The sequence below is a fragment of the Meles meles genome, chromosome 12 (genome assembly GCF_922984935.1).
Source record: "Meles meles chromosome 12, mMelMel3.1 paternal haplotype, whole genome shotgun sequence".
NCBI lineage: Eukaryota > Metazoa > Chordata > Mammalia > Carnivora > Mustelidae > Meles > Meles meles.
This window is the reverse complement of record NC_060077.1, coordinates 70780916-70792063: the sequence shown is the minus strand read 5'-3', so window position 1 is coordinate 70792063 and position 11148 is coordinate 70780916. Positions and strand designations below refer to the sequence as shown.

General features: G+C 57.1%; 1 protein-coding gene across 6 annotated transcripts in view; it reads right to left on the bottom strand.

Annotated features, from left to right (window-relative positions):
- Positions 1-1092: 1092 nt before the first annotated feature.
- The window catches only part of CTIF (cap binding complex dependent translation initiation factor), a 283525-nt gene continuing 273469 nt past the window's right edge, over positions 1093-11148 (bottom strand). For all 6 annotated transcript variants that reach the window (XM_046025092.1, XM_046025096.1, XM_046025097.1 and 3 more), the window contains 2 exons: positions 5553-5606; positions 1093-3914 (listed from right to left, as the gene is read on the bottom strand). In XM_046025092.1, coding sequence (XP_045881048.1) covers positions 3699-3914; positions 5553-5606 — 270 coding nt within the window. In that variant the 3' untranslated portion in view covers positions 1093-3698. The remainder of the gene's footprint in view (positions 3915-5552; positions 5607-11148) is intronic.

The following is an 11148-nucleotide window of genomic DNA, read 5'->3' as shown; positions in this document are numbered from 1 at the left end:
TAGGTCCTGTCGCCAGGCTCCCAGCTGGCTCAGGCGAGGTGGGCAGCCCTTGGACGCCAGTGTCCCAAGCTCGGGAGCGTTGTCTTCCTCGCGATCTGCGTCCTCAAAGGCCCGGGCAGAGGTGCCCACAGAGCGCCAGCAGCTGAGGCACAGGGCTCCCTGGGCAGGCCCTGAGGGTCTGTGGCACGAGGAACGCCGGCCGGGTTCTGACGCCAGATAAGACACTGGACCATGGCGTCTGGGGCGGCCCCCTGGGGTTGCTTCTCGAGGCGGCCCGGCTGGCGGGATCCCACCCCTGCAGCTGCCCAGGGTGTGATCAGTGGTACATTTCCCACACCCTCCCCCATCCCTCAGAGAAAATAAAATAAAATAAAAATTAGAATAAATACCAACTCGGCCAACATTTACATTTACACAGATGGACAGGGTGATCCCTAAACCTCGAAGGTTTACAGACTGATTGAGGAAGGACCCACAGACAAAACTGGGTTTGGGGTGCACATTCCCCACGGACGATGGCGGGCTGCCCACTTTCTCCCGGGGGACGTTAGGAGCCTTCTTGCGGCTGCGGTCCCAGCACTCAGGCAAAGCCACGAGGCCGAGGGGAGCACGGCTGTGGTGAGCGGGCTGGCCGCCTAAGAGGAAAGCAAGGACGATCTGGTCTGGACTGGCGGGGGTGGGGTGGTGGGGGGACAGACCGAGACAGGATCAACATCAGATGGCCAGACTTCGCCTCTTCACTGCGCCAAGAAAGCCGTGGGGCGAGTGGGGAGAACAACGTGAGCTCTAGAAATGCAATATCCAGTTTTGCCTCCCGTCAAATACATTCAGAGGTCAACCTGGATATGGCCTTCCTCACTCAGCAGAAGGGGGTCTGGCCTGGGGAGGGGCTAGGCTCTGCAGGGCACCCACTGCTGTCCCCTGGGTCCTGTCTGAGTAGTCTCTCTTGGGAAGCAGCCTCAGAGTCACAGATTTTGCGCTATACTGTTATTTCCTTAAAAAAAAAATTTTTTTTTTTCAACGTTTTCCTTCCATGTCCCAAAGAGTAGCAGCAACCTGCATTTAGAAAAACAGCGTACATTGTTATTTGGATTGGCCGGGAAGCACTCTCAAGCAACGGGATAAACTACGCAGACCGTATGTCTGGAGCCGCCGTGACACGACACGTAATTAAAAATATATTTATATATGTTTACATATTTATATCTTACTTCTTCATACTCTGGTCCTAACAGTCAAGGAGGGGTGGCCCTGAGGCAAGACCACCACGGAGGCCATTAGGAGGAAGGGGCATTAGGAGGAAGGGGCATGAGGCTCACGGCGCCTACCATGCCACGGGTCTGGGCTTTGCAGGGGACATCGGCCCCTGCGTGCTTGCTTTCTGCTCCATGGAAGGGGCAGGAGACCCAGGTCCCCTGGGTCACTCCCTTACCCCAGGGCTCTGCTTTGTTCTTAGCAGATGTGCGCACGTGCACACACACACACACACGCACACATGCACACACACAACACATGCACACCTTGCACTTGCACACCAGGGGAGCCAGGCCCATTACAGCCCAGATGCAGCTCTCTGAGGGTTGCCTGGGAGCGGCTCCGTGCTCGGCCGAGTCTGCCTGCCTCCTCCCGACCACAAGGTCCCTGGTGCCTTCTCTGAGCCCTGGAACCTCAGTCTAGCTCTTCCCTCAGGGCCTCTCGTGGGGTCCCTGGTGTCCCTGGGCCCCAAGCTGGGCTGAAGGTGCCCGCTGAGGAGGAAAGGCAGTGAGGAGAAGCTCAGAGGAGGGGAGGAGGCAAAGAAGGCCGGGGCAGAGGCTACAGATCGGTTCCAGGTAAACTTGTGTCCCCCACACGTCCCCAACACACTCTGCCTTGGGACCGGCATAGACTCCCATCCCGGGGTTGGAAGGTGGGTTGCAGCTCGGGGGTTGGGAGGAAGGAGTACTGGGGGACCTGCTCCCCACCCCTGCCTCACCCTGCCCACTCTCCCAGAAGCAAAGTCCACCAAGGAAAATCTCCAGCCCTCACCCCCTGGCCAGCCTGAGTGGACCAGGAAACCAAGGCCCTCCAGGGACCCAGGGAGCCCAGAAGTTGCTGGGCTCTGGGGGGGTGTTTTACGGGGGCTTATCAAAGCCTGGGCTCCAGACCCCAGAGCTGGGGTTGGGCAGATGCCCGTGACGACCCCAAAGCCAGCCTCCGAGAGCCTGACCCGCATCCTCCTCCAGCAGAGAAGGGGCTCTCTCTAGGACCTGGCCCTTCCAAGAAACCCCAGTCTTGTTTCCAGCCTAGAAAGATGTGTCTGGCAGGTCCCAACTGCTCACCTCCCTGTTCTACTCGTGCCTCAGGGAAGGCCCTGTTCCCCCCGACCCTGCCCAGCGGCTGCAGTGTCCAGAGCCCTCCTGGAGCACAGAAGCCTTGGCTGTAGGGGTCCTGGGCTTCTGGATCCTGCCTGCGATAAGGCTAGGCCAGCGACACAGCCCATTTAGCTAAGCTCCAATCCAAGTCTAGGGGAGCTGGGCAATCCCCAACAGTCACTTTCCCTCCGCTAAGCCCGGGACGAGACCTGTGTGCGGCATGGGCAACATAACTAGCGTTTTGGTTTTAATTTGCCCCCCTCCTTCTGTGCCCCATTCACCACAAGGCGCCCCCCCACCGCCCCCAAGCCAGGACGGGTTTAACGCACTCCTGGCGCCTGCGACAGCGTCAGACCTTTGACAGCGCACGGCTAGAAGAGAACAGAGGTCCTGGAAGCCAAGGGCTGCTGAGCGGAGCACAGGGTTCCAGCGGGACCCCCGCTGGGGCAGAAGTTTCCAATTACCCTAATTGGCTACTGGCAAGCTATCTGTGGCTAGAATCCTTCCAGAGGGGGCTGGGTTTGATCCTTCCACTGATCAGGGGGGTCCTCGTGGTGCTGACTGTGTGATCACATCTCGGACTCTTTTCATTGAGAGAGGAGACTTCAAAGCAGCTGACTTTTGAAAATAAAACAATAAAACACCAGAGTATGAGTAGACCCGCACGCTCCCGCGGCCCTCCCTGCGTCCCACCCCCTGGGCCTGAGGCTTGGGGGCCACCGGAGGAGGACCTGGGAGTGGGGAGGGTGCAGCGCGAAGGTTAGAGGAGAAGCCTCCGACCCCCAGCCTGACCGTGGCGGACAAAGGCCGTCAATTACAGGCGGCTGGTGGGGACCGTGCCTGCCTTTGTCCTCCCGGACATCTGCTCTACGTCGCCTGCTGCCAGTTGGCGACTGCGGCGACAGCAGGAACAATGCAAGCCCGTCTCCGACCCACTTTTTCAGCCTTCTGAGGTCCTTTCTGACCCAAGCGGTACCCTGGCGTGCGGCGCTGCCAGGCCCTCGGAGGAGTCGCGGAGATGAAACCCCTCGCACAAAGCCCTGCGGGGGACGCGGCTGGCGGGAGGGGGCGGGGAGGAGCGGGAGTGGGGAGGGGCGACCGGGGCCACCATGAGAAAGAAACATGCTTCCCTTATTGGTGTGAGCTGCCGCATGCGTGGGGCTGGGGGGGCTCGGATGAGGGGCACTCCTCCTTCCCTGTCTGGCTCCAGCCTGGCCACCGGCTCTGCCTGCTTCCCTCCCCACTTCTTTCTCCCGCCAGGGCCACCCCTGTCCTCCCGCCTGTCCATCTGGCCCTGGGTACCAGGGCCCCAGCTGCCCGCGGGCCGCCCGCCAGGCCCCCTGGCTGTCAGGCTGTCAGTTTCTGGATGGTTCTGTTGTAGTACTGCGTGATGGGGGGCGTCAGAGGGTTCCAGCTGTTGGCATGGAGCTCGATGACCTCCAGAAGCAGCGACCGGGTCAGCATCGACTCAGAGGGGCAGAGCATCTTGTCGCGGGCGCTGGCCAGGAGCTCGGTCATCATCTCAGGCAGCTGCTCCTCCAGCAGCCGGCCTGTGCTCTGCAGCTGCGGGCGGGGCAGTGGGGGTTAGGACGGGACTCGGGCCCCTGGAATGGCCCCCTGAGCCACCCTGGTTAGAAGGGCTGGGGGCGGGGACAGGAAAAAACTGGATTGTCTCTGGAAGGTGCAGGCCAGGCATCTGTGCCACAGGGAGGACAGGGATGTGGGAGGGTGGAAGGGGTTAACTGTGAAAGCCCACATTTACCCACCAATCTGCTGCAAGAGTACGAGGGATGAGGGATTAGGTTATTGCCCGCTGCTCAGGGCTGAAAGGAGCCCTCACCGGGACCACGCCACTTTTGTCTTTACCCAAGAGCTCTCCTCCTACAGGAAGCCTTCCCTGACCCCTGCCCAGGGGTCAATGGCTGACCTGCTCCCCTCAAAGGCCATCAGGCTGCACCGTGTTAATTTCCACTTGCTGGGATGTCTCTCTAGAAACGAGCTTAGTCATTACCACCTGCACGTCTCTGCACGGAACCTGAGAGCAGGGATGAGGTCTCCTATTTCTCTCCTACCCCTAATCCCACCTCCCCACCCCAGCACTGACCTCTGCCCACACTTGTGACACGAAATATGAACGGGGGCAGAAGGCCAGTCAGAGGGCCCGCCCTCAAGAGAGGCCCCTGTGATGCTGAAAAGCCTCTGCGGGGAAGAAGGGGTCCCAGTGGTCTGGATCCCCCACCCTTGGGCAGCAGCCCCGGCGGGTGTCTCCCCAGCATCTCAGTCTCTATCTCTGCCCAGCCCCACCTCACCCCACCCATTTTTCAAGGCTCTGCCTTCTTCAAAAAGTTCTCGACCTTCCCGGAGCACCTGGATCTCTCTCCTCTGACTCCTCAGGGATGCAGGCTCTGTACCTGTATTTCTTCTCTACCCTGTGTTATCTATCCCCAGCCGGAGTGGAAGCTAAGGATAGGGACTAGGCTCTCTTCTCCCCTATTGCCCTGTCACCAAGTCCCACGTACAGTGCCCAGAGGGAGCCCCACAAATGAACAGTGACCATCCCATCGACCTGAGGTTGTCGTCCAGACTCTGCCTGAGAGCCACGCTCACACGGCCCTAACAGGCCCTGGGCGCCCAGGCTGGAAGCACCTGTCCTCACGGCACTCCGTTCTCAGTGACTGGGCTGGTCTCCCAGAGCAAGGTTTGCCCCTGAGGAAGACCCCAGAGGAAGAGTTGTTCAATGCATAGTGGCCACACTTTGGGAGCAGGGGTGGTGACCCCTGAGGGGGTGCTTCGAAACAGAGGGTGTCAACACCGGGCCTCAGGCCTCAAGCGTCTTCTCAAGCCCCGCACCACCAAAGCCAATGGAGATATTTGAGGGTGGGGGGTCACCTGGAATCCCTTAAGTCATTTATGTGGCGGGCCCGGTGCTGGGAAAAGGTCGTCTTGGGGACAGAAGGACAGGGCACAATGTCAGCTCTTGGTCCTTCTCTCTAGAGAGTCAGGCATCTCTTCCTCTAGAGTGGCGGGCTGGTTACGCCATCCACATTTACTCTGCTTTGGGGTTGATAAGTCCTGCATCCACATGGCTTGGGAAACCACTCTCCACCAGCCCCCTCTACGCACCCCTGCCTGGGACTGGCGGGTACCTCTGGTGACCCTCCACCGCCCCCAGCTGGAAGGTCTGAGGTCAGAGGTGCTTACCTCCATCGAGCAGCACAGGACAGCGTCTTCCTTCACATCCTGAGACTGCAAGAGCTGTGGAAGAGAGAGGCAGAGAACACTACTGAGGGGGCAGCCCCTTCCCTGCCCCAGTCCCGATGTGGCCTGGAAGAGACATGTCGGAGGGGAGGAGGGGGAGAGAGCCCACGAGGGTCAGAGGGCGGCAGCAACACAGCGATTTCTCTAGCAGGATTTGAGCAGCTGGAGGACCACGGTGGCACCCAGGCCAGGTGAGAAGGCCACAATGAGAGGCCACGGCAGAGCAAGGCTGCAGGCGGGTCTGAAGGTGGCAAATAGGCTGGGACCGATGGCCGTAACGAGTGGTCAGCAAAAGTCTTCAGAGCCATACAATTCGTGTAAAGACTTTCGGACAGGTGAAGGGGGCTCAGCCATGGTCTCAGGCGCTCCTGAGCCCTGGCTGGAGGAGGCCTTCCAGAAATCCCAGGGCTCTTCTGCAAAACCACAGCTGTGCCGACTTACCCAGAGGCTGGAATTGCTTCCTGACCAAGGCCATGGCCAGGCTGCTCGGTTGCTGAGACTGGCCATGCCCCTGTCCAGGCTCCCCACTGACTCTTCTCATTCCTCCTCTCTCTCTCAACTGAGCTCTAATTCACACAACATCCAATCGGCCATTTTTTGGCCAAATGACCTTCGATGTATTCGAAATGTTCTGCAACCATTAGCATTACCTAACTCCCCAGCCCCCCAACCCCCCAAGCCCTGATCTCTGTCTCTGTGGATTTGTCTCTTCTGGCTAGTTGACATAAATGCATCATACAGTATGTGGTCCTTGGGGACTGACTTCTTCCATGAACAGAACTTTCTAGAAGATTGCCTGTGTGGTAGCAAGGACCAGTCCAATGTTCCTTTTTATGGCTGAATAATATTCCACTATATGGAGAGACCACATTCTGTTGATACGTTCATCAGCTGACAGACACACGGGCTGTTTTTGCCTTTTTTTGGCTCTCACAGATAATGCTGCCGCGATCACACGTGTACAGGTTTTTGCGTGAGCGCCTGTCTTCAGGTCTTGGGGGGTCCTCACCTCCGAGTGGAATTGCTGGGTCTCGCTGTGCTTTCTGGGGACCAAATTACAGTGGGGGCGCTATTTTGCATTTCCCCCCCAGCAATGTTGGAGAGTTCTGATTTTTCCATATCTTCACCAATATTTGCTATTTTCTGGTTTTTCATAAAATTCCTTTTTCCTAATTTCCAGTAGGAACCTTCTCAAGGCACAGCTCACAGCTTCAGAGAAGCTCTAGTCTCGTTCTCCACAAACCCCGCCAACCAGCTCTCCCTTTGGCCCCTTGGCTGACTGGAGATTCTTTTCGCAAACCCCTACATATGCCCCCACGGCCATTCCCCGCCACACTGATCCTCGCATCCACAGGAGGACCCCGCCTTTGGATTATCTGCCACGGATGACTTTTCCCTCTGAGGCAACTCTCCATACTTGTCCACCCTTCAAGGCCCACAGCTTTCCTTGAAGGCTCTGGATCTCTCCAGGCCCTGGTGCCCCTTTCTGCTTCTCACTCCCCAGCTTGTCCACCGGCTCTGCATTCCACACGAGGGAAAAGGCATTTTTCAGGGGGAACCGCCCGCTTCCTGAAGGCTGGGACAGTGCTGTGTTCCTGTTTGCCACCTTCAACACCTGGGCTAGCTCCTGGCAACAGGAGGGATTCACTTAATGTTCCTAGATACTAATCACGCAGGTTTTTTGGTTGGTTGGTTGGTTGTTTAGTTTTAAAGGAAGGGTGGAGAGTGAGGAGAGCAGAAGAAGGCTCTTTTAGGGTGAGTGTCCTCATTCCCTGAACAAGAATTAGAATCAGGGTTTTTGACCTGGGTGTGACGTGCTGGGGACTGTTCCTGCTGCTAGCGTGAAATCCGATTCTGTGCGTCTGCCTCACTCACTTCTTCCCTTCTGTCAGGTTGCATCCGTCCACCCAGCCCGGGGCCCCTCCCAGCAAGAGCCAGAGCGTTCACCTCCGGAGGGCTGAAGATTTAGGGGGAGCTCTGCTGCATGCCCCATGGGTGTGCGGGGCATAGAGGCCAGGGGCAGACAGGTCAGTGCTGGCTGTACGGGCCGGAGGTGCTCTCAGAGCCCAGGCCTCCTTCCCATCCCTTCCCTTCCCTTCCACTCCCTTCCCTTTTGCCTTCCCCTTCCGTTCCCTTGCCTCTCCCTGTAGGTCAGAACTGGGCTGGCAGCAGACATGCAGAAATCATTTGGGGAAGAAGGAAAAGAGCTAGTCCTTGACCTGTTCAAAGGAGAAGCAGACAGAAAGCAGGGGACAATCCAAGGGAGGAAATGGTGCCACCAACACAAAGTGACAGGTGTTGAGGCCACTGGGGTGCTTGTTCTACTCACTGACACAGTCCTGACTCCCCGGCTGGTGAAACCCCCCAGCCCCACTCTCCTCCTGGCTTTCTTCTTGCTGTCGCATCGCTCGCCCCTAACACATTGTCTCCTTGTTCGTCTGCTGTCTGTCTCTCCTGGCAGAAGGCAAGCTCCACCAGGACAGGGCCTCTGTTTTGTCCCACTTCGAGGAATGTGTCCTACCCACGGACCCGGACATACACCATGACATGGATACAAGGTTTTCGCGCATGGTCATTACAGTGAATGCAGCAAGGGGACAGATTAAAGAACGACAATACACAGGCTTAGTGAGCGCCCTGCTCCTCGGCTGTCCCTCCCCTGCTACACCAGGGTCGGCTTCTGGACTTTTCTTGCCTCCTGGAGCCGCAGAACCCCAAGGGGAGCCAGGGGAGGCTTCCACCAAGCCGGTGCCTGGTGGACCTCTCTGGGAGGCCATGGGGAAGGGACTCCTTCATTTAGAGGACCCATGAGGCCAGAGTGAAGAGCAGGAACCAGGTTCTGGAGAAAGCTGGGGCAGGTGACTCACCTTGCAGCAGGCCTACCTAAGGCATGTGGTCTGCACCCAACCCAGCCTGCTCCGGGAGGGGCTGGCGCCCAGACTGGGAGGGGCCTGCGGCCATCTAGGATGGGGTCCACGTGGGGAGTGGGCCTAGCCCTGTTTACTTTGCAGGGGAGATTGGGACTGATCTATTGTAGGAAAACCCTGCTACGTTTGGCTAGAATTTCCTTCTGAATGTAACTTTGTTCCCTAATAACAGGTTTTCTGTAGCTCCCCAATAAGCGGGGGGGGATCCTTAAAAATCTGTAGAAATCACAAGAAGAGGGGGATCTGGAGGAAAGGGAACTCTTAGAGACAGAGCACATACTGGCAGCGGGTGGGGGAGGAGAGGCAGAGCCGGCAGCTCGTGAGGAGAACGGGGTCCACTCAGGACGCCTCTACCACATGGGTTGACACAGAGTAGGTGCTCAGGGGGGCTTGTCGTGGTAAGTTGAAATGACTGAGGGACGCCTGGGTGGCTCAGTCGGTTAGGCCGCTGCCTTCGGCTCAGGTCAGGTCCTGGGATCGAGTCCCGCATCGGGCTCCTTGTCCAGTGGGGAGCCTGCTTCTCTCTCTGCCTCTGCCTGCCACTCTGCCTACTTGTGCTCTCTCTATGACAAATAAATAAAATCTTAAAAAAAAAAAAAAAAGAAATGATTGAAATGACCCTGGGATCATGTTCTGTCCTAGATTAGCTCTTTTGGGGCTCTAGGGACAAGGGAGGTAAGCTTATGGGAATACTGGTAGGAGTTAGGACCTGACAAGTACTAGATGTTCTGGAAGGTGACTGTTTCCCTCTCCAAGTGGCCCCTTGAGCTGCTGACAGCACTGCAAAGCCAGCCAAGCCCTCGGCCCTGGTGAGCAAGTGCCCCCTTCTTCCCATTCCCTCTAACCCCCCAGGCCTGGCCTGCCCTCTTCTCCCTGACGGGGCTGGGAACCACAGACTGCGGTCTCTTTCTGTTCCTTCTCTTTCTTCCCCACATCCTTATGACTGGACTACTTCCCTTCCAATCCCTTCTTCTCCTCTGTGTGTCCAAACTCCCCTAGAATTCAGGGTTCCCTCCCTAGAGGCCCTGGCTCCTGGCTGGCAGGGCAGGGGACAGACACAGGGTGGGGTGCTCTGGAGGGCCAGGGTGGCTCGCCTAGGCATTCAGGCAGAGCTATGGGCGGGCTCCCAAGCCCAGGCCTCTCCTCCAGCTTTATCTTGCACTGCGTTGTTTGGGAAAGTCCGTACTAAGCCAACAATCACATCGTGCTCTAGGCCCTCTTGCATGGCCTGCTGGGTTTTCTCAGGGAAGTGGGGGAGGACTGGAGTGGGTCATTACACTTTTCCTTCAGAGCTGCTGGGTGCAGGGATGCGGAGGGAATCTGCAGGGAGGCCACAGATCACTTCCTTCTCTCCCTGCAAAAGCTGTCCTGGCCTCTTAGGGCCAGCATTGGAGAGCAGAGTCTCAAAGCCCTAGAGCGGAAGGGGCTTTGGAGAATGTCCCCCTCAGCCTCCCGGGAAGTCACACCCCGCTGCTATTTGTGCCCTAGTAAGAGGCTGACCTTTGCACCCAGGATCCCTGACCAACTCCACAGGCGCTCCCTCCCAAGACCCCTTCCATTGCCCCTCCTAGAGGTTCCCACGCCCCCGGGTGATCACCGGCTCCCCAAGACTCTGTCCCTCCCTGTCGTTAGCAGGCAGTGTCCCAAGTGTGGGATCTTTCCACTCTTTTCCATCTTGGCCAGACTTACCTGTCCTGTGTCCTATTTCCTCAGGACTCTACTTTTTCCCAAGGGACAGCTCAGGTTTGCATAAACAAATCCCTGCTGGTAGGTGGAGGGGGGCAGCCAGCTCTCTTGTTTATGTATGCTCTATTTGGAATCTTCTGGAGACAATGCTTTTTTTTTTTTTTTCTTTGCTTTTCTTTCTTTCATTTTTTTTTTTTTTTTTAACTCCAAGGCAAGTCTCAAAAAGTAATGGGAACTCCAACGACTACTTGTCTACCCATTTCACAACTGGCAAGAGGTGGAAGCAACTTGTCAGTGGAGAGAGGGAGGCATGAACTACTGTGGTCCAAGCACACCATGGAATGTTCTTCAGCCTTCCACCGGAAGCCCAGGCTGACACCTGCTACCACACGGATGAACCCTGAGGACACTACTCTGGGTGAAATGAAGCAGTCACAAAAGAACAAATCCTATAAGATACCACGTTTTTGTTTTTTTTTTTCTCTTGATTCCACATCTATAGTCAGAATAGTCAAATTCATAGGGACCAAAAGTAGGATGGCGGTTGCCAGGGGCAGCCAGGACAGGGGACTAGGGAGTCAAGGTTTGATGGGGACAGAGTTTCTGTTTGGGATGACAAAATGTCCTGGAGATGGATGGTGGTGATGGTGACGCATTGTGAGTGTCCCGAATGTTGCTGAACTGGCTAGAACGTGGCTAAAACGATCGGTTGTGCATTCTGTATACTTTTCCACCATAACGAACTTGTTAAAGTAAGTCGCGGCCGGGGGCGGGCCCTCGTGGGGTGGGCAGGTCCTGCTTTGCCTGGGCAGGACTCTCTCTCCCCACTGCTGCTGTCGCTTGGGAAGACACTAGACATTAGACACAGGGGAGGGTGGAGAGGGGGTGGTGGAGGGGCAGGGATGCCCCACCTGGGGGGTTGCGGG